The 21,808-nt window shown below is 35.6% G+C and overlaps 2 protein-coding genes across 3 annotated transcripts in view; one reads left to right on the top strand and one right to left on the bottom strand.

Moving 5' to 3' along the window:
* LOC126370197 (chaoptin) overlaps positions 1-14,982 on the top strand; it is a 95,925-nt gene extending 80,943 nt beyond the window's left edge. For both annotated transcript variants that reach the window (XM_050014960.1, XM_050014962.1), the window contains 19 exons: positions 785-939; positions 1,590-1,692; positions 2,047-2,247; positions 3,249-3,385; positions 3,857-4,076; positions 4,256-4,477; positions 4,631-4,872; positions 5,052-5,224; positions 5,748-5,829; positions 6,046-6,211; positions 6,450-6,592; positions 6,873-7,014; positions 7,557-7,688; positions 8,061-8,258; positions 8,354-8,638; positions 8,734-8,979; positions 9,164-9,399; positions 9,647-9,773; positions 9,892-14,982. In XM_050014960.1, the coding sequence (XP_049870917.1) occupies positions 785-939; positions 1,590-1,692; positions 2,047-2,247; positions 3,249-3,385; positions 3,857-4,076; positions 4,256-4,477; positions 4,631-4,872; positions 5,052-5,224; positions 5,748-5,829; positions 6,046-6,211; positions 6,450-6,592; positions 6,873-7,014; positions 7,557-7,688; positions 8,061-8,258; positions 8,354-8,638; positions 8,734-8,979; positions 9,164-9,399; positions 9,647-9,773; positions 9,892-9,996 (3,315 nt within the window). In that variant the 3' untranslated portion in view covers positions 9,997-14,982. The remainder of the gene's footprint in view (positions 1-784; positions 940-1,589; positions 1,693-2,046; positions 2,248-3,248; positions 3,386-3,856; positions 4,077-4,255; positions 4,478-4,630; positions 4,873-5,051; positions 5,225-5,747; positions 5,830-6,045; positions 6,212-6,449; positions 6,593-6,872; positions 7,015-7,556; positions 7,689-8,060; positions 8,259-8,353; positions 8,639-8,733; positions 8,980-9,163; positions 9,400-9,646; positions 9,774-9,891) is intronic.
* A 4,109-nt stretch (positions 14,983-19,091) lies between these two features.
* On the bottom strand, positions 19,092-20,138 carry LOC126370369 (sodium/potassium-transporting ATPase subunit beta-2-like). Its single transcript, XM_050015206.1, has one exon. It carries the CDS (start codon positions 20,136-20,138, stop codon positions 19,092-19,094), a length of 1,047 nt encoding a protein of 348 aa, XP_049871163.1.
* Between the last annotated feature and the right edge of the window lie 1,670 nt (positions 20,139-21,808).

Raw genomic sequence — 21,808 nt, 5'->3', positions numbered from 1 at the left:
TATAACTCCAAAATTTTATTTTTGTATAAATATTTATACTTTTAACAATGCCTGAGAATCTATATTAATTAAAATGTTTCGCCATTAGGGAAACGAGTCAGTAACCCCTCAAGCAATTTTGTGTAATTAGTAACTTTACGCGCGTTGAAACTTTGAACGTTATATTATTAGATACTTGTAGCTGCAGACGAGATTATATACGACAGTTTCTAGTACCTGACAAAATGAGCAAGATACTAAAATTACATGTAGGTTAGGGAAATTAATCATGATCTAGGAAAATAAGGTGTGTAAGAGTGGATGAATATAGGGACAGTAGAAGAGCTGTACCATATGGCCTAGGAGACATACAATCCATCGCCTGTTCGCCAACCTCCAGTAATGCAAAGGCATGACAAGACGAAGAAGGATATTAATAATAATACCTATACTTATGTACGTCATTTCTATTAAGACATTGAATGCTGATCCTGTCATAAGAAAAACGGCCCAGCCACTATCAAATACATTTGGAAGCTCGCGTCTTTAGGATCTAGGAATCAATGAACATAATATTTTAAGTTTAGATACTCCAAATCTTGCAAGATCCTCATAAGTGTTTACATATAAACCTATTTGCAGCTATTTAACAACACAAAAAACTGCAACACACCAAAAAATATTGAAGGGAAAATCAAATCTGGAAAGTAATTAAAGCGTTATTAAAGCGTATTTCTAAGCGTGCTTCTTTTCTAAGCTACCATAAAAATGTTGACATAAGGACGATTTATCTTTCCAATTCCAGCTTCTGCTAGGAGATAATCAGCTAGCCTACATCCCGTATGAGGAGTTGTCACCTCTTCGTCAACTTCGATACCTGGATCTCTCCAACAACGTAATCAAACAAGTCCTGCCTGCTCACGAGCTGAACGGCATCAGAATGTCTTTGGATACTTTGAAGTAAGTTACCAGATTTTTCATCAGTCTGGGGGTCTAAAAATGTCTAAAATGCCTCAATGTCTGAAATGTGAAATTGCAATATTGCTTTTCCAGAGGCTTTTTTAAACTCCCTATAAGTCGTCTTTGATGGTAGTTTGAAGTAAGCTCTGTTCTTTCTCTGAACACCATTCATTGTATTTCAATGCTTTCGATAATAACAGGATATGGGAGCAAAAATAAGGTTATGGTGTCTTGAGAAATAACTGTTTTCACCAGTTTTAGTTGATGAAGCTAGTGAGAGCGCAGTTTGCGTCAAAAAACATTCTCCTTCGGTTAACTTCCCGCAAATTTTCCGGTCTCAACCAGAAAATGATGCACCAATTATTTTGAACACTACCAGAAAATTGCTTCTAAGTTTTAGTTTCATACATCCCATGAAGTTTTGGCCAGTATTTACTGTCTGATATTTTATAAAACAATCATTTAAAATCAGAAGAACATCAGAGGGATTTTTTTTTGGGATTCGTTTGCCGGCAACAAATTTGTTGGTCAACCAATTGAGACACCCTTGTAATACAACTGGACACATTTCGTTAGTGGCGCCACCATGGTGTCCTAGTGATATAGGGGTCTTACTTCACTTGTTACACTATTTTATTTTTATCTTTCAGGTTGGAAAACAACGTTATCAGGATGTTATGGCCGGGATCATTTAAATACTTCAACGTATTGAATTTCACATCTCTGGATGGCAATCCAATCTTTGCTTTGAGGGTAAGTTACCTCGATTAATATTAGCGTATTAGCAAATGGGATTTTCTGTACAAAACCAAAGAACTTACAGAAAATATTATCATTTCCGTTAACGTTAATGTTTTAAGTAATGAACTGTCTTAAAACAACAAAAGTCACGTGATTCGTTTATATAAATACATAAATTGAGTTACAATTAGTGTCTTCTCGTATACCAAATAATTAAAACATAATTTAGTAATTCTTGATATTGTAAGCGACAGAATTGTAGGGTAGAATCTTGACTTTGAATAAATATTCATAAACATCTATCCATTTTGATCTTAAAAAAAGCCTTTAAATAAAGAAAATATAAAAACTATTCGTAAATTTCAGGAAGACGCATTCCGCAACGCCAAGATAAAGACGCTGTCGCTCAGGGACTGTGGTCTGTCAGAACTGTCGCCGGCAGCATTTGCTGGCCTGGAGAACAGCCTTGTCAGTCTCGACTTGTCCGAGAACAACCTCACCACCATCTCCAAGTTCATGCTGAACAAACTGGATACGCTGCGGTTCTTGAATCTTAAAGAAAACAAGGTAAGACATACATCCTACAAGGCTTGACCTATTGTAATCTTCTATTACTTTTTGTTTGTAATTTAATTTTTCCTGTGTGTTATGTTACGTAGCTATCTAACAAAACCACAATTCATCAAGAGATTTTCTAGAGTACAGAGTCTGTAGTCGACTTTTACGCCACGCTCGGAATGCAAAACGCACTCTGTTTTTCAATAGTCCCACTGACGTCACTTTTTTAATCAATTCATCACTTCCCGCGGTCCCATATTTTCAATTACCTACTTTTATGAGCAAAAATACTATTTTATTTATAAATAGCGGGCGTGATTTGCAAATAACTTAGTAATTGCAAGTCACTGAACAGAGGAGACGCCTATTTGTAAACAAAGGACGTCGTTACTTCGCACTTTACAACAAAACCACTTCACGTTTGAAATATTGGCCAAACTTGAGTAACGAGCAGACACTAAATCGTTTTTGTAGAGCCTAATTTACGTATCTATGTTAAAGAGAAACGTATATTAATGAACACTGGCCCGTTTATCTTCAAATGTTGAGTAATATATCTCTTTGTTATGACATAACTTTATCGAATATCCTTAACCTACTAGGGCAGTCAACTCTTGAATTTACTTGTTAGATCAACTTTTTTTATTCACCACTTGGTCAAAAAGAAGCTTATCACAATGGATTATCTCACTTACTGAAGCATTCATAATTTTCTCCCGCATACCTGCAGGTTTTAGTTCTTGACCTTAACACACCCAGGATACTTCATACAAACATCATAATTCTTACCGTTTGCCGTCCACCTTTACACGCCTTACCACGCTCCCCCTTATTCCATTTAGACTAAAGTAAGACCCAGAGAGGGTGTCGTAAATCATTATCAAGCACGGCGTCCGATGCGAATTGAAGATTTACCGGTCTATATGCAGTATTATTATTTATTCTATGGTCTTGAGCAATATACGATATTGTTACTGCAATATTTTTTAATTGTCATGTATTATTTCCAGGTTGACATCACCCTACTTGCGTCCAACAATCCATCAGAGTACAGTTTGACATCGTTCACCAACTTCCAGTACAAGTTGTTCTCCTTGGATATTAGTGGTGCTTCCTCCATAGAGATGAGCTTACAGGATGTTAGGAAGTAAGTTTCTTGAAAAAATAAGAAATTCAAAATTAATGCAGCATGAGTTCATCAAACTTTTGTTTTTGTTAAAAAAACTACCAGACCAATATGGTACCAGTAATAAATTGTTCACCTTTTAAATCCATAATAAACAAAATAAACTGCCAATACACCATTCACATCATTCTCACAAACTCAGAAATCAGGATCATTTATTCAACGTAATTATCATGAATAAACTTGTTGAAGGTCAATATAACATTTTTGAATTTACATCATTTCGCAAGGTGTTATGGCTGAGGAGAAGAAATGACAAAAAACTGCAACAGCAACACATCTTTTTTAAACCAATGAGGGTATACATTACAAGTTATTTAATAACTAGAGGAACACATTCAATACCAGACATTTTTATAATTTAGGTAGTCATTAATCTTACAATAAGTAACTAAAACCATTAACCAAAACTATATCCTATTTCTATTTCAGGATGAGATCTCTCCGCTACCTGGCTATTAGTAAACTTATAAAACGGTCGATTAATTCTGAAGACTTCTTGGAATTTGGAGTGGAGCTTGAAGAATTGAAGATCTATGGTAGCACCATCACTAGAATAGAAACCAGTGCATTCCAACATGTTAGGACCATCAAATCGCTGGACCTGTCGGAAAACAATATTGATTTCATTGACCCTTTCGCTTTTGCCGAGGTAAATATTAGGTTTCATAATTTTCATCTAACCTTAATTGTTCTTATGTTACAAGACCATCTAGGGTATTTCTAAATCTAAGTAATATTTCCAAATGAGAAAAATATTTGAACACCTAATTTTTTAGCTTTTTGTTTCTAAATTCATCAAGATTTCAAATATTGTTTTTGCTATTTCAGTTGCATAGTCTCACCACACTGAAAATGGCGAATGGTCTGTCAGACTCAGTAAGAATCCTGCCATTTGAACCTTTGAAGGCATTGATCGAACTGCAATATTTGGACCTTAGTAACAACAAACTGAAGAATGTTCCTGACACTTCATTCCACTTTCTGTACAAGCTCAAAGCGCTAAACCTCCAGGATAATGAGATTGACCACTTCTCTAAAGGGACATTGCAAGTAAGTTATGTTGTTTTTGGAGCATATTTTTCTTTTTGTGATGCGGAATTAATTTATGTCTACAAACGATTCCAACCCTTCCTCCAAATTGTCCAGTTAGGTGGGATAACTGTATACTTCAATAATACCTAACCACAACCACCAATTCCTCAGGGCGATATCCACAGACAACTAGAAAGCATTTCCCTTTCTCTAAACCAAATGAGACAAATTGTGCAACACACTTTTGTGGACCTACGTGAACTACAAAAAATCCATATTGAAGATAATTTAATAGAATTGATCCAGAGACGAGCATTTACTAGCCTGGATAACTTGAAAGTTATAAAACTACGCGGAAATAGAATCAACGAAATCAGTGAAGAGGCATTCCAGAATCTACCAGCACTGAAAGAGTAAGTAAAATTATAAAATATTTCACATTTTTACTGAAATCTTTCGCTTAAACCCAAGTGGCTTCACCCATGTGAGACTGAAGCACAAATTCATTATTCTTGTCAAAATGTTCGCAATCTGCAATTCCAGAGTGAATACTATGTTTGATTCGCTAAATCATACCAATTTTTGATTACAGGCTCGATATTTCGTTCAATCGTCTGGACACCTTCAAATTTTCCATCTTTGATCAAGTAGGGTCAGCAACCGCATTGAAAGTAAACGTGTCATATAACCAAATAGTAGTACTGACCGACTCCAACGCAGCGAGTTTCTTCACGTCAAACTTCTATCCACCACCTAAAGCACAAAGTAAGAATATGCGCTATTTATTTTTGTCAAATCAGCCATCTGCAAAATTCAAAATTTAAATACTGCTATTTCAGTGACCGTAACTGACGCAATGTGGTAACATTATTTATTGAAAACGTGGCCCCTTGATGCTTCCTAACTCAAAACTCGCTCTGCCTTCACAATAAAATATTTACTTAAATTGGTGTCAACTTCCACACTTATAATATTTATTTTTATATTAAGTACTTTTATGTGTACAACGACTATTTTTACTCTGTCATTTGTCTCAATGGAACTCAAGCAGCATCTTGATTATAAGTCTGTTGAATTATGTTTATTATACTTTGATTTTATTTTGCTTCGCTCAAAGGCTTGGTAACCGAAGACCTAAGTCTTGAACAAGGTGACTTCCAATTCTTTATACCCCTTTATTGATCTTGTATTATAATCCCAAGTGACGTAGTTCTTGCTAGTTTAGCGCTAGTTTAGGTTTATATGTTCATAGTGTTTTTCGAATGTCTCATTGAAAATGTTTTTTCAGGTTTAGGAACGGTCTCGGTAAATATCAGAGTACTGGATTTCTCTCATAATAACATTACCTACATTGCACCATATTACTTCAGGTGAGTTTACTAATGTCTGTAAATGCTTTTTTTTTCCATTTCCCTATATTTAAGATATGTTTACTTATTATTTTTTTATGATAGTCTATCAATTTTCTATTAATATCACAATAGTTAAGTATTTAAGACCGTCCTTGCTCTGTTCATCTAAGAATTAAGGGTCATTGTATTTTATTACGTAACATAAATAATCGTTCTTGTCCTAATTTCTTTCAGACACGCAGACTTGACTCTCTCTGAGCTCTATTTATCCCACAATAAGATCAGAAATGTTACTCGAGATGTGTTTGGATCAATGACTATGTTACAATACCTGGATCTTTCACATAACCAGATATTCGATTTGGAATACGACTGCTTCAAGAAAGTTAGGAATTTACAGGTAAAGTTTAGTTTGTCTTATTTAATAACCCACAGCCACGTACGTATCCGAAAACTAACTATTTAGTTACGAAAAAGGAATTTACTTCGCTGTGCTTCAAATTTTAATGGAAAGTAGTAAAATTAAGTTCCCGATTAATGATATTGCCAGCAAAATAATTATCAAGACAGTTTGTGACTGGTTCAAATATATCTCCTAAAGATATTCTTATTAACGTGGTGATTGTAAATATTTCCAGATACTGGACTTGTCTCATAATTACTTAACGGAGATGCCAGTGGAATTGTTCCATGAGATGCAATCTCTGACGTCACTCGATCTCTCCGACAACCACATTAGGAACATTGCCGACAATTTCATCCCCTCACCGATGTTGGAGAGGTAAGAAATATATACTCATAATACATACTTATTAAAAACAGACAATTTATTTTTGTCAATCTCATCATGTTCAAATGTTTTTTTTGTCTTATTCAAATCAACCTTTGACTAATTCTGTTCTTGAGGTGCCTAGGTTTGGTAAGTGATAATGTCTAAATCAACCTTGAATTTTATGACCACTTCAAATAAAGTATCTATATATAAAATGGATGATAATTCCAATATTTCTTTATTTTTTTTATATTCAAACTAAAAAGCCTTATTTCAACTCAATAAACAGGTTGGACTTGTCAAATAACGACTTATCGAGAATACCAACGAATTGTTTAACGCCAGCTGCTGCAGCAAATTTAGTCGAACTCGACCTAAGTGGAAACTCCATACCAGCTATATCTATTTCCGATTTTGTGCAGAGGTTCAGGGTAAGTGATGTATATTTATTGTAATACCCAGTACTTGGACTCAGTGGTTTAACTAACCAAAAGTTTGAAGTAGTTTTGATACTACTAACAGCTCGTTTTAAAAATTGTATGGTGAATGAGAATATCTATTGTAATTTTGTATTTTATAAATATTTATAAAAATGATTGGACAGTACTGTTTGAAATTTGCAATGACATTATATACCTTTTTCCAGTTAACAGCCTTTGTGACGTCTGGTTTTATTAACCAACTCTGTAAACTTGAAGTGAGCTTGATTTTCTATCATATTTCCTAAATAAAACCTTCTCACGCTGTACTTTTTTTCGGCTTTAGCAAAATGATTACCCTTCATTCCATACCCGTAATTATTTTACGTATTAAACTCGCGACAAAATAATAAAAGCCCAGTAATACGTCAACATTTTGAAGATCCCAAAAGTCACGAAAAAGTTCACTTCTAGGTTAGAGAGTCCAGTAGATTTGTCAATGCCAGTGTGTGCGTAGCTTTGCTAATGTGTCGTCCAACCCCGCATGTTGCCAGAACCCAGATCAAGGCGAGTTCTGGCCAGAGGAGCCGGACTACAACGACGAATACATGTACCACACGGCTAGGCGAGATCACACCAGAGTTTTCCACCAAAAAAAGCAATACCCGCAGAATATATTGTACAAGGTAGATCGTAGTGGTTTCCGCATCTATTCCCCCACCTATAGTTTGGTTGCATTTGGTTTTGGGTACACCATTAGTTTTAGTTTCATGTTTATTCATCAGCGAAGCCTCATCGTATTCTTCATCGGTTCGTATGTTTACTTCATTTTAGTTCAGCCATTGCGACTTAAATATGTCTCTTTATCATTCGGCTTAGTAAAATTATTCCAAATTTAATTTTCTCATAACATGCTTTAATTCATTCATCCGATTACATTATTTCTAATTTGCTTACTGTATTCCAAATTAATACTTTTCCAAATTTGACCCTCTTCCACAAAAAAAAATAACTTATTTACTCGTTAATATTTACTTACTATCGATATCAATTTTCAGTCTCTTGTTTGGTTGGATCTCTCTGGCAATCATCTGGTTCGTATCGAAGGTGGAACTTTTGGTGCTTTGCCAAGACTTCGTTGGTTGGATTTGAGTAATAATTCTCCGTTCAACAATGGAGAACGAGGTTATACCATCTTCAAAGGATTGGAGAGACGTTTATCTCATTTGGGACTGAGAAATGTCAGCTTGATTCACGTAAGCATTCAGTTTACTCAGTCAGCTTTGAATATGATTATTTATGGTATTGAAAGGTTGACGTTTTTTAACTTGATGTTTATTTTTTATTTCAGATCCCATCCATGCCGTTACCAAAACTGAAGAGTCTTGACTTGTCATTTAACAACCTACCATCAATTCCTCCAGATACAACCGCGAACCTCACTCGTCTGAGAGCTTTCGACCTTTCCTACAATGACCTTACTGCCGTACCAGTGGCAACTCATTCTCTTACTGATCTCCGCTGGCTCTCACTATCTGGGAACCCTATAACAGCATTGATGAACACTAGTCTTTACGGATTGTCATCTAAACTTGAATATTTGGATGTTACTCGTCTGCGAGTGAGAATCTTTGAGGTAAGTTTGATTACGGACACGATTTACAACAGTGGACCGTGGACTAATATTCATAACTTGACGTAACCATAAAAAAATATTAACATTTGTTTCAGCACGGTGCTTTCAGCAAAATGTACGCGTTGAGGACTTTGAAATTGACGGCCTATGTGAATGTGAACTATTTCAACCTACCAAGCATGTTAAGTCATAATGCTGCTTTGAAGAATCTTTATGTAGAAGCCGACTATGCTGGCGTGGAGTTTGGCAAAGAAATGACAGGCGGAACGTTGCCCTGCAAGCTTAACAATATTACTATTACTGGAAGATATTTGAAGTTCCTTTCTCCTTATTTACTTATCGTAAGTAGTTTTTTCTTACTTATCATCAAAAGTAGTCAATATACTTACTAAAATCCGAATATTGAAAACATACTGCAGAATAAAGGTTTTTAAATAACATATTTTCAGATATTTTGGTTTATGATAACTTTATTGAATTTTATAAAACAATTTCGTTCTATTGCAATATCTCTGCACATTCTAGGGTGTTCACTCCAAAGTCCTTCGCCTCACCATCATCAACACGAGCATCGAAGAACTGGCTCCTGAAGTGTTCTGGAGAGCCGGTCGTGTAAGGAACCTTACTCTGGATCTTCGGTGGAACTACATAACCAGAGTACCCAATCCTGGCCAAAAGGAATGGCCGGGCGTTCCGAATACTGTGTTCCTTCAAGACATACTTGTTGCTGGCAATCCTTTGGTCTGTGATTGTGGTATTGGGTAAGAAAACTTTCATGATGCCATGCGGAATTTAATTAGTTGAAATTATCGAACAGGATTCCGATATAACGTAGAAAACAAGCTCCACTGTCTTTCCCAGAACTATTTCAATTTTTGCTGTATTACATTACGACTTAGATGGTTTGTCAGAAAAGTAGTTATTGTGATGAATAACTACATAATTTTATTGCTAAAGATTACTCATCTGGAAAAATCTGTATTTTTATAGTATTATCTTGTATTACAGATGGATAGAAGCGTGGGACAGAGAAAGAAGACAGTACTTATGTCCAAGCCCATTCAAATGTGTCGCGACTCGCGATGACGTCAGATTCGCAACATGCCCTTATTATGACAACAGAACTTTAACCGATGTAAGTATATAAATTAAGTAAATGATGAGGGAATGATATCGACAATATGAAAACTTTCCAGCATCACCTTTGTATTTTCCAATATAGTCTCTTCACTACAAGCTCATTCTTATTCCAGGTGTTTGCAAGGGACCTCGATTGCAGTTGGAGTAAAGGGTTCCTAAGTTCGCCAAACACCTACATCATCATAGGCATGGCAATCCTGACGGCTCTGTATATATGAGGATTGTTTTGGCTTCTAGGAGTCTACGAGGAGTTCTATCTGATATTGTCGCGGGTGTACCAATTTTAACTTGGGATATACAAACTTCTGGGCACTGGAGTTGAATTTATATATCATCAAATAATTATCCAGGCAAGTGAGATATTGCATTGTATATCAAATTTTAAAGTGTACAGTACCTGTGTTATGTGGCCTATGAATTATTTGACGCGTGAATAGGTCTTGAATAGCCAAATCCTAGTTAGTGTTAGCAATATTGGACGATGGTTACCAAATACCAAGTGGAGGACTGGCTCTGACTCGGAGTGTTAATATAAGTGCGATAGAATTCTAGTGAAGCCTAAATTGTGATTTATTGTTTAAAAACGGAGAGCAGAAGTGTGATCTCAAGGGATTGAATCAGATTATTTTAACTTTGATTTGTTTTTCGACTTAGTGCACATTGTGTTTGTTACCCCGATCCTGTTTGAGTCTAGTTTAAAAGATGATTTTGGCGAACCACGCATTTTGTGCACTGCTTTGCAGTACGATTTTGCAAACTTTGTCCAAAGACAACTGGATGACGTTATGAGTTTTCCCACCTTGTGTATTACTATTTCAATCTTGTTTCTTTGTAATATTAAGGTTCACTTTTTAAGTTTAAGTAAGTAAGTGCAATTTTATAATATTCTTCAATATAAGTTTGCTCATATTTACGCTGTTAGAATATATTTTTTCTATAAGTGTATCTTTTGTTATCATTATCAAAAGTCGTCCAGGTGTCTATTGTCCTTGTGGTGCGGTATGTCGAAGGATATCGAATGAGACTTACCATTTATGTGTTGAAGTGCACTTAATGTGTTTTAGAATTTGCATTTACGTCGGTTCTATGATAGATAAGTTGTACGAAGGTTTAAATCGAAAGGTTAGACAAAATTATTCATGAGCTGCAATTTTTCGAATATTTATTCTTTACACATTAAATGGGTACAGAAACATCTTGCTGACATTAACGAACTTTCATAATGTTGTTTGCCTTTCGACTTAAGGCCTTCAAATTAATCGAAAGCAATGACTTAATTATGATCGTCTAAGTAGACTGCATTCGCTCGAATGATATTATGTGTTCGTCCATTGTTAAGAATATAATAATTATTTATAGGTGTATTCGTTTGTCTAATAGGAATATTAGTCGTAGTCTTATGAAATCATTTTGTAATTTATTCTGCGCACCTAATCGTTTTCTTTTTGTTTTGGTAGAGTTAGTTTCATGCCTTCGTCCAATACTTTCATAAATGCTTCTTAAAAAAAAACAAACTCGTACCAAAACTTACAATTAACAATAGGTACTGTCATTTAAAAGAAGTAACGAATTACTGCATTATCCAAGAAAGGTTTATATCGGATCTTAGTGACTTTAAATTGACCAATAGCGTACTTCCAACACGTGATAATACATTTCCGTGATTGGTTCAAACATAGAAGCATAGTTCAAAATGGACGACGGCAAAATGATCAGTATTTTATATCAATTGTAGCATTTCTTCTCATTTCGGTAGCTATCTCAATTTATAAAGTCTTTACATATACATCTTCCCATACAATTTCATGTTCATAATCTAAGTCCTATTTATTCATTATCTTCAACAAATGCTTAATATATTTACTCTCTTACAGTTTTCATTGTTTAGCTGTTTAAAAGTCTATCTGGTTAACTTGTTGATATAAAGAAAAAAAAACATATTTTATTACATATATTATGTAAAAATGTGTCAGTAGTTATATTTACAAAGGCCATTGGGAAATATATCAGTTCATAAAATACTAGAAAATTAAGCCACCATCATGCTTAAGATTGTACGTTATTTAGGATGTTCATGTAACTCTCTGTGATTGGCTAAAATATCAATGAATTTACTGCAGTAGTTAGTTTCAACCAATCACAGGATAGGATTTCTAATATGACTGAGTTACACGATTAGGCATTGTGATCGTATTGGCAGTTACGATGTAATGGAGGTAAAGAATTCAATTCTTGAATTTAAAATTCTAAACATTAATATTGTTATAATAACTGATATATTTCACAAGGCGCGGAATGAAGCATGCTGTAAGATATATTCGGATGTCATCTCGCAGTGTGTTGATTAAATACTTACTGACTGACTTATAAGTATTTCAGGACTCACATTTTACAATTATGTATACATAAATTCACGCCCAGAATTTCGTTATATATTACAATATTCAAATAATAAAAGTTCTTAGCCGCAGGTTTGCCTTCATGGCTCTGGAGTGTTTAGGAGTGATTTTATGTATATATATAAGTAATAATATATCGCTGGTTATTATAAGAAATGTTGTTCGTATTAGACTGTTTGTCGGAGTGGCTTATATTTTATATTAAATGCGTTTTAGTCCAGTTGATGATGAGTTCCGCTTTTTTATACGATATTTTTATGCACGCTAGAAACTTTAATATTTTCTTGCTGCGGCTGCGCTTGGTTTATTGTTAGTCTATCTACTATGGCATGGTTGCATTCTATGGGGTGATGTTCTTCAGTTGTCTTTCTATTGAAAAACAAAAATATACTTAAACAGAATCTTACGACTATACTCCAATTGGGACAGTCAAAGATACATCCATCACAAGATGAAATAATTCACCCAGCTTTCTGTTAAGACCAACGTGATATATGAAGATGGTGAGCCGTATCGCGTCCATTGAAACTTAAAAATAAAGCAGTATTTTATTGATTAAAAAGATGACTTAACTGGAAATTCAGAGAAGTAACATAACCTTTCCAAAACAATCTTCCAATCAACTGCAACTTTTAAAGCCGAAACCGATTTGACATTATCTGTTTTGTGGCAAAGACCCATACAAAAATATTGTCACGAAAAGAACATCACCAAATACATAGAAAAAATGAATACCTCTTTTTCAGTGGTCCAGCATGAGGGTTGTCAGGCCTACTAGTTTACTTTTGTTTTCAATGCCACTTTGGACATTATTCAAAACATTTTCAAAGAATAGAAAGCTATTTTCATAGAAAACTGTGCGGACTGTACCGCACCCGAAAATTGCAAGTTCAAACCACAAACATTTAGGCACAGAGTAACTTTACGATGTGATTGTATTATCTTTAAGATAAGTTAGTGATTATGTAAATGATATGCCAACACACGGGGCGGAAGGTGGGGTGCAGGAAGTTTGATAGCTAATGTCACTTAGATAAACGACATTAGCCCCCTTCTCCTATGTCTACAATATTGTTTTCTATGGAAATAGCCTGCTTATTCTATACTATATCACCATGCACTTACAAATGTTTATTTCAAAGTTCAAAAAATTTGGTATTGAAAACAAAGGATCATCGTTGTAACAATGAATATATTTTGTGATATATATTACTCTAATCCTTCTATTTTTGATAAAGCCTACATAAATATTGCTGACATAAACAGGAATTGTATAGCTGATGTTATCATTAATACTACAAGCTTCTTTGAATGTATAAACTGTAGCATTTGATCAGTCAATTGGTAAGATTGAAATAAAGTTTTAAATATTTCAAGTGTACAGATTTCTTAGATCCTGTATCTTTTCATCTAAATAACAATAGTTTTATCAAGATATAAAATGTGGATGTTCCAGTAGCGCCAAAATTACTTTATAAAATATACCAAGATGTAAACGAAACCTATTAAATATTAAGAAATTTGTGACGAAACTAGCAACATTTGAAATTTTTCTAAATGGTATATTTTTCATTCTATCCGGTTGACCGTCAGGTAATTTCTTTCTCCGTGATAACTGCAATACTAAATAATTTAGAGTACAAATAAGGTACTAATTTAACTTAAAAAATATATGACTTGCAATTCACTTTTTTTTAATATGAGATATTAGCCAGTAATTCCCATAAAAATATGCTCATTTAAATTATTTTGACGCTACTTGCACTGAAAACTTCTATATATCCAAAACCAGTCAAATATGAAATACGGCAGATTTTTATATGAAAATTAGAAATAATAAGTAAAAAATCGTTTTATCTAAATTTTAAGGTGTCATTAAGGATTAATATTGAGAGTTGTGAAAAAATCTGCAGTATTTTATTTTGATACCTACAAATAATGCAACACCCATTCACAAGTTTACTAGAGAAATAATATTTTTATTTCATTTATTAAAAATATGGGACATTTTCTGACTATTAATAAAAAGGTAGAAAAAAATAGTAGAATCACTTATAGGTATCAAAAATATGTTTCGTCACATTTGGTAGAAGTATTTTTATTTTGTATTTTTAAAATTGAGTTCAATATTTATTTTTTACTGAAGTGAATGTGGTTTTGCAAACTCAAAAATCACTCAAGATAGGATCAAGTTGCTGAAATTCCTTTGCCTAAATATACAAATACTAGTTTTCTTAAATCTATAAAATATAATATTCCTCAGCAAGGTCCCAATGTGATAGATATAGCTAGTGCCAATCAGTGGTTCATAGAATATGTAGTGAAAAGCAATTTAATATTTGTCATTATATTTAACATGTATATATGCGTATTTGAATGGTTTGATGTCAAATAAAAAGTATACGTATGTTGAATTTGAATATAGAGCTACAAAATAACATTATTTGCTGGCATTTTTCAACTATACTCATTAATATAAAAAAACAGTGCATATATAATATATAAAATTAAGTTTTCCATCTTCAAATATTGAATTAAAGTTATTTATTTGATATAAAAATCCACGGGAAAATATAGACATGATGTAAATAAATTTAAATGAATAAATAGATATATTGATTACATTATACTGCGTTGCCATTTCAGTGAATTTTGTAATTTAAATGATAAATATTTTACTTTAATGTAGACGAAGGAGTTCGGATTCTGTCTTCACTACTTTACGAGTCTAAATCTTAAAATAGTGTGAGATTAAAATAATAAAATTGAATTACTAGCGTATCAATAAATTATTGCGTAAATATATTTTTGTATTATTATTATCTATATTCATCTTCCCTAAAGCGGCAAGCGTGCGTGAGGACTTTGATGAGAATAAAAGTTCCCTGAAATTCCATGGTCTCTAATTAACGGGAAATAAGCGTGATCTTATGTTATATACAGGGTGTTAGTGACATCGTAACGAAAGCTTTGAGGAATGATTCATACCGCTCCACCACCACCGATTCTGAGTTGATATCAAGTGGAATTTTCTGCCACAAAACTTCGGAACTGAAAAAAATCATGAATTTTCGGACAGAAAATTCCACTTGATATCAACTCAAACTCATGGTCAGAATCATCCCTCAAAGTTTTCGTCACGATGTCACTAACACCCTGTATGTACGCATGTACTCATTTTCCTCTTCAGATTCCAAGCTGGATTGGGAGCGAATAAAAACACGAAAAGCGTTTAGCTGCTTGTCTTCCCGGGCATGCAGTAAAAACCGAAGACTATGGTCCATATTATGGGCGGTGGATATCACCATTCGTTCATCATATTCACCATTGGACTTCGTTAAAAAAGTGGCTGCATTTTCTCAATGTGGCGTAGTGTGTGTTGTTCACGTCATCAACTTGACTATAGGTATGAACAAAACAAATGACGGCAGACCTCTATTAGCAATGACACACCCTTATTGTCATAATGGTGGCAATAGAAATGCCAATTCTCCTGACGATGATAAACAACTGTCATATCCACATTATTGTGCATTGCCCACAAATTACGGAGATAGCGAGCTCTCATCCAATTTGTGTGTCCGTGGGGAGTCTTACATTCAAGGACGTCGTAATGCCTTGGACAGCAATTGGACGCCAACGAACCACATCGCTGTTTTTTTGTTTACTAGCTTTCTAACGAGAGACCACGGAATAGAAGACATAGGTTGGAAGGGCCAAGTGAGCGCGAAACGCGCGCCATACAAGTATGAGCAAATAGTTCACACTTCAACTTTGCACTATACTCGTCCGCAAACTTTACGACGCACAGAGCTCCGCGATAGTATATTAAAAGGTCGTATTGTGCATTATTATTACGAAATAGCTCAAGAAAACCCGGACACAGATTTATATACATGTTCGTTGGCGGAATTCACTAATATCAGTCTAAAGTTTTTTAGTAAATAGTTTGCATACATTGTCGATTTGGTTTATCTGTAATGACTATGTATATGTGAAATAAATAAAAATAATAAATAAATTATGACCTGCAGGGCAAAAAATCAAATATCGACAATTATACAAGGAGATCCGTCCCTTCTTATTAAAGGAAAGCTTAAAATATTAGTGATGATCAGTTATTTATCAAAAAATACTTTTGTATGTACTATCTTACAAAAAGTAATGGTAAAATGCCAGCCTATCAGATAAAAGATACATTGCCGGTAAAGTTCCTATGAAATTTGAAAAGCAGTAGAGCTATCGTAGTTATCTGCGTGCAGGAGTAGTAGTAAAAGAGAGTAGGGTTGAACCGGCGACAGCGGTTCCCATACAAAATGCGCGTCAGGGCCTTTCCAGACTGTTTCTTCTATTCCGTGTGAAGGACTTACGTAACTGCCTCCACCATTATAAGACCAGACCAGACCAGAAAGCTCGGTGAGGGGGGGGGGGGGGGGGGGGTTGTACTTAGTTCATCTTGCGATGGATGTACTTCTAACTACACCATTATATTATAGTTGTGAGTTTATCTTATGTTGGAGTCTTTGTGAACGAGTTTACTTTCCGAATTTCTAATGGTATTAACTACTTGGCCGGGCAAATAAGGAGCGCTGTAGGGCCAACCTTTTTTATAGTAATATTATTCCCATTTCTCGAGCCAAAAAGCTCTTAAGTTACCATGTCGACAAAACCCTCTCTTTGACGATACATTTGTCGTGTAGAATGTCGAAAAAGTATACGTACTTATTTACGTCCCTGCATCACAATAACATTTGCGATTCGACACGGAACTGCCATTAGACCTCCAACATTCCACTTAATGTCTGAACATTTACGGTCATTTAATAAAGTAGCATTTATACCTATACACAGGATGTTAGTGATATCGTAACGAAAAAAAATATTAGAACTTTTACCTGACTGTACTAAAAACGATGATAGTTCTTTTTCTAGTCATTCTTGGCGCGAATTATATCGAGGGCTTCGACCAGTAGACGCAGCGAATGTTATCTACTTGGATAGACGTCGTTCTCCTATTGGTCAAAGCCCTCGATATATATCGAGTCGCGCGCGGTGCGGTTGAAGCACTGAAAAAACACTAAAATCTTCATGAACATTCCGACTGGAAATTTTTATTCCACTTTATATCGACTCAGAATAATGGTCTAAATCATCCCCCAAAGTTTTCGTTACATCCTGTATCTATACCTCTAAGTAAATTGAAAAAATAATTATTTAAATTATATTATCTTTTTTCCTACAACCAATAATTTCTTACGGTTCGTTAGACCAGTAAAACAAACAATTATCTCGGGGTTATATTAATATTGGAAGCTGTTTGGTTACCGGCGTATTTCATTGGAAGCAATTTTCTATCCTCAAATAGGGAAAATTAAAAAATCTGATAAGAAAAAGACCTTCCATCGTTTTGTACAATCAAATAGACGTTCTATTTTTTTCTATCGTTACGGTGCGGTGTCACTAACACCCTCTAGATAGTCATGGCATACTTTCTTATTATATTTTTCATATTTTTTTCCGTTTAATTAGAGAGGCAACTCTTCAGGACCCTGATACGTGGTCGACGATTTCCCTCAATCAGCGCTTATCGCTATCGACCCCCTAGTGTCGATTAATTCTTTCAAATATTTTTCCTCTCAGACGACGCCCTGAGCAGAGGTTCGCGCCCAACTGGGCACCCTCAGGCCTGATGTCTTAAATGTTGTACCGGGTGAGAGCCTTCAGCGCTCCCCATTTGTCCGGCCAAATAGTTAATGCCATCTGCGGCAAATCTACAATAAGTCACGTCAAAAAAAAGAGGCAACGAATTATTTAGATCTTTTGACTCAGATTGTATTAAGTTACTCGACCGGAACAGCAACATTATTACATAGTACATATACCTAAGTTTACGTAAGTACGGAATGAGGAACGGTCTCCAAACATCAAATAGAGACGCAAACATCGCCAAAACGACCATTATAAGCAGAGCCTTGAGAACCCATATCCTTATTTGAAAGTGAATCACAACTCGGTGTACGGGAGCTCTCAGGTACCTGGTATTTGATGTCTTAGTAGGTTCCATAGTGTGCGCTTCCGTAGCGAATAGGAAAGGAAACGCTATTATACCTATTGGTTTGGGATATTTCTTACTCCATCTCGGTAATAAGATGTACAATCAAAGAGCAATAGTGCAGTCACTGAGCCCAGCGACTTATTTGTAAACAGTGGTGAAATTATGAACCATTAGTTGTCATAATTATAAAATTAATGTTTTAATAAGTAGGTGTTTTTGGTCTATTACAGAAACGACATGTAACCATGTAAACGTTTGCTGTCCAGCGCTCGTATCGCGACAAGCAGGGTGTCTTCTGAAAGGGGGCGCAAAAACTCTTCAGATGGTGTCAAAATTGGGGGATTCGACCATACAAAAACTGTTGAAAATTTTGAAAAAACTAAATTTTTGTTACAATTTGTATGAGAATTTCAAATTTTTGAATAAAATCTTCTGAAATTTTTGCTATCCTTTGCTATTCTGAAGTGTAATTGAAGTATAATCGAATGTAAAAATAAAATGTTTCCAAAAATATAAAATTAAATTTTGTATGAAAATTTAAAAAAATATATTTTGCAACCCATTAATTTATTACTTTTCAAGAAACTGATTGCTCTTTTGCAACTTATCGTAAGTAATAATTAACACTACGCTTTCTGCAGAGACACAAACAAGACAGTGTAACCCCAAAACTCTAAAAAAATCTAACGTCTTCAAAACTACCGGCGACCACGGCTGTAATGATGCCAAGTGTGAGTGAAAATTTTCTTCTAATTACTTGTCGTCCCAGACACCCCCATCAGGGTCACAAACGTGGGTTGTGTCTGTATGTCTGAGATAGAAAAAAAAACGACATCAACATCATATTGTAATAATTTATTTAACCAAACTGCGCAGTACCATTTTTCATACCTTTACTTTTAGGTGAAACGTACAAGAGAAACGACACAGTAGACGTCCCATTCTCGTACCACAATTTACATTCTATGGCTAATGATATACCTAAAGTAAAGTTTGATAATTGAACTGCTACTAGTGGAGCAAAGCTCGCATTCCTCAGAGGAAATTGTCTTGAATCAAATCCTGGAGGATCCGGATAGTACTTGATCCTGCCTATATGTTCCCTATCGTAGTTATGGCAACCGCTGCAATGCAACCAATATTTTGCATCCTTCTTCACCCAGGTCTGGACTTCTTTTGGAGCCAGCTTCGCTTGTGGTGAACCCGGGCTCAGGGGCTCAGCAACCCAATGCCACCGCTTGTTTATTCTCAACACGATGCACGGTTCGGCGCCGTAACCGTACGGAGGATAACCACAAGGCCCCAAGTCGGAGCGCACATCCCGCTTCTGTCGCTTTTTACTCACCAACGCGTCCAAAGCTCTCACATACTTCTTATAATCATCAGCCTCTCCATTCCTGTACCATATTAATGGATAACTGAACTCTGACAACGGAGTCGCAGTCAGACCTATACTGCCTGGGGTATACGTCAGGTATTCAGCTAGTCCAGACGTTGGTGAACTTTCTTGATTCTTGATTATCATCAGTGATATGTAAAGGAGGATCATGGTGTAGGTCATGAGGAAAATAAGGTAGATTATCGAGTAGCTGACGATTTTCAGCCAACTATGGCATGTTCTGTCACAGAACGTGTTATTTTGTCTGTCGTAGCAGTATTTTCGGAGTCGCTTGGTCCAGGGTACCTTGACAACTTCGGTGTGTTGGTCAGGGTTTGATTTTTGGCCCGTCGAGGTACTGGCGACGGTTGGTAAGGACGGGTCCCTGCGGGTCAACTGGGGGGTGGGAACTGGAAAAGGTGGGTCCGACACCCGCTTGTATGGCTTGCTCGGTTGGCCCGCTTTGGGAGGGTGGGGTCCTTTCTCGTCCATTTTCTTGCGTTCTTCTTTAGGTGAACATTCAGGCATACACTTACATAATATGTAAACTAGATGGTTCAGTAATACTGATATGTCAAAACAACCATTGTCACTTTGACTTTATTTTTGTCTAAATAGATCTAACTGTTATAGTTATAAGTTACAAAACAGTTTTGATAGCCAATAGACAAATTAAGAGAGACTCGACTCAAAAGAGAATGTTGTAACTTGAAGAATACAATTAATATAGCAGTTCTGCTAAGTCCATTATTTATAGAGAATGAGCTGGTATCCTGTCGCTATGGATGGAGTTCGTCATGTTTTATCAAGAGTGGCTGTAAGTTTTCTTCCGATCGTTTGTGGCCCTGCAAGGACCACAACCTGTCTCTCTACCTGTCACAGTGGCCATAGCCACTGGCTTGGCTAGCTTTTTGGCTGGGAAGCCCATAGGCTTGAGACAAAGTTTTTATTTTACCATGACGTATTTTTTTTTTCTTTTTTTTTTAATTTATTTATTTGATAAACTTTGAGTATACAGTTTTGACGCATAGCATCGCTAAACCAGGAATGGTTTGTCTCGATGCTAGGTTTCCTGTCATCAATCAATTTATACAACGTTCAAAAACATTATATACATTAAGAACAATTAAAGTACAGAACATAATAAAATAAAAATAATGTTGTGGGTAGTAGGACATTGCAGCTCACCCGGACGTCAGACGTTATAAACATTCAAAAACCCATCCACATACATTTTAGTTCATCTTGCGATTGATGTACCTCTGACTACCCCAATTGGAGTCGTGATCTTATGTAAGTATTTAGAACCAAGGACGCTCTCCGGCACTCTATGCGAATGTCTCGATTCATCTCGATTGCAAGTGGTCAATTTGCAGGGTCTGCGTCCCCCGGGACTCATCCAACAGACTACGCAGATAAAGACGAGGTATTTTAACGTTCACGACTTATGCTTCTTCTTATCGTGTAGGTTGTGAGGTGGAATACCAACCTCATCAACCCTGTCAGGGTTATTACTGAGCCGCCAAAGGCCCCTGACATGGCTCATGTAACGACTATTTACTTACATCAGTAAATAGTAACCGAGACCAACGACTTAACGTGTCTTCCGAAGCACGGATCATCTTACTTTTGGACAATCAGGTGATCAGCCGGTAATGTCCTAACCAAACATGCAGACACCTCCTAATTTTATTTTAAGTTATACCCGTCATTTTCTTAACCGCCGAAAAGGAAAGGGACGGATGATTGTCAACAAGTTAATTTTAAAGCGAATGAATAACCCGGGCGAATAAAATAGGCATCTCGTTGGTATATAATCCGTTTGACGTGCTATCTACTTAACCCTGTCGGGTTATTGGCCGATGTAAAATTTTTAGACGGTTGTTTTAGATTTCTGCTTAAAATTGACGTGTATTCCATAAATTTTATGCCTGTCGATTACCCGTCCCTTCTTTTTCAACGGATAAGAAAATGACAGGTTTAACTTAAAATACAATTAGATGACGTCTGCAGGAATTAGCACCATTGTTGAGATGAATTGCTTTAATGTCGTCTTTTTAACTCTTATGACTATGTAAAGAGAACCATTTTCATAATTGGTTTGGTTTGGAGTACTCGTGACATCGTAGAGTAATTCAGTGTCAAGGGATCGAATTCGGCCTATGCCCAGCAGTGGGCGTCGTACGGCTGATGATGAT

Source organism: Pectinophora gossypiella, chromosome 10, assembly GCF_024362695.1.
Source record: "Pectinophora gossypiella chromosome 10, ilPecGoss1.1, whole genome shotgun sequence".
Lineage (NCBI taxonomy): Eukaryota > Metazoa > Arthropoda > Insecta > Lepidoptera > Gelechiidae > Pectinophora > Pectinophora gossypiella.
Note: the sequence above shows the minus strand (reverse complement) of the source record. Positions and strands in the feature narration are given on the sequence as shown.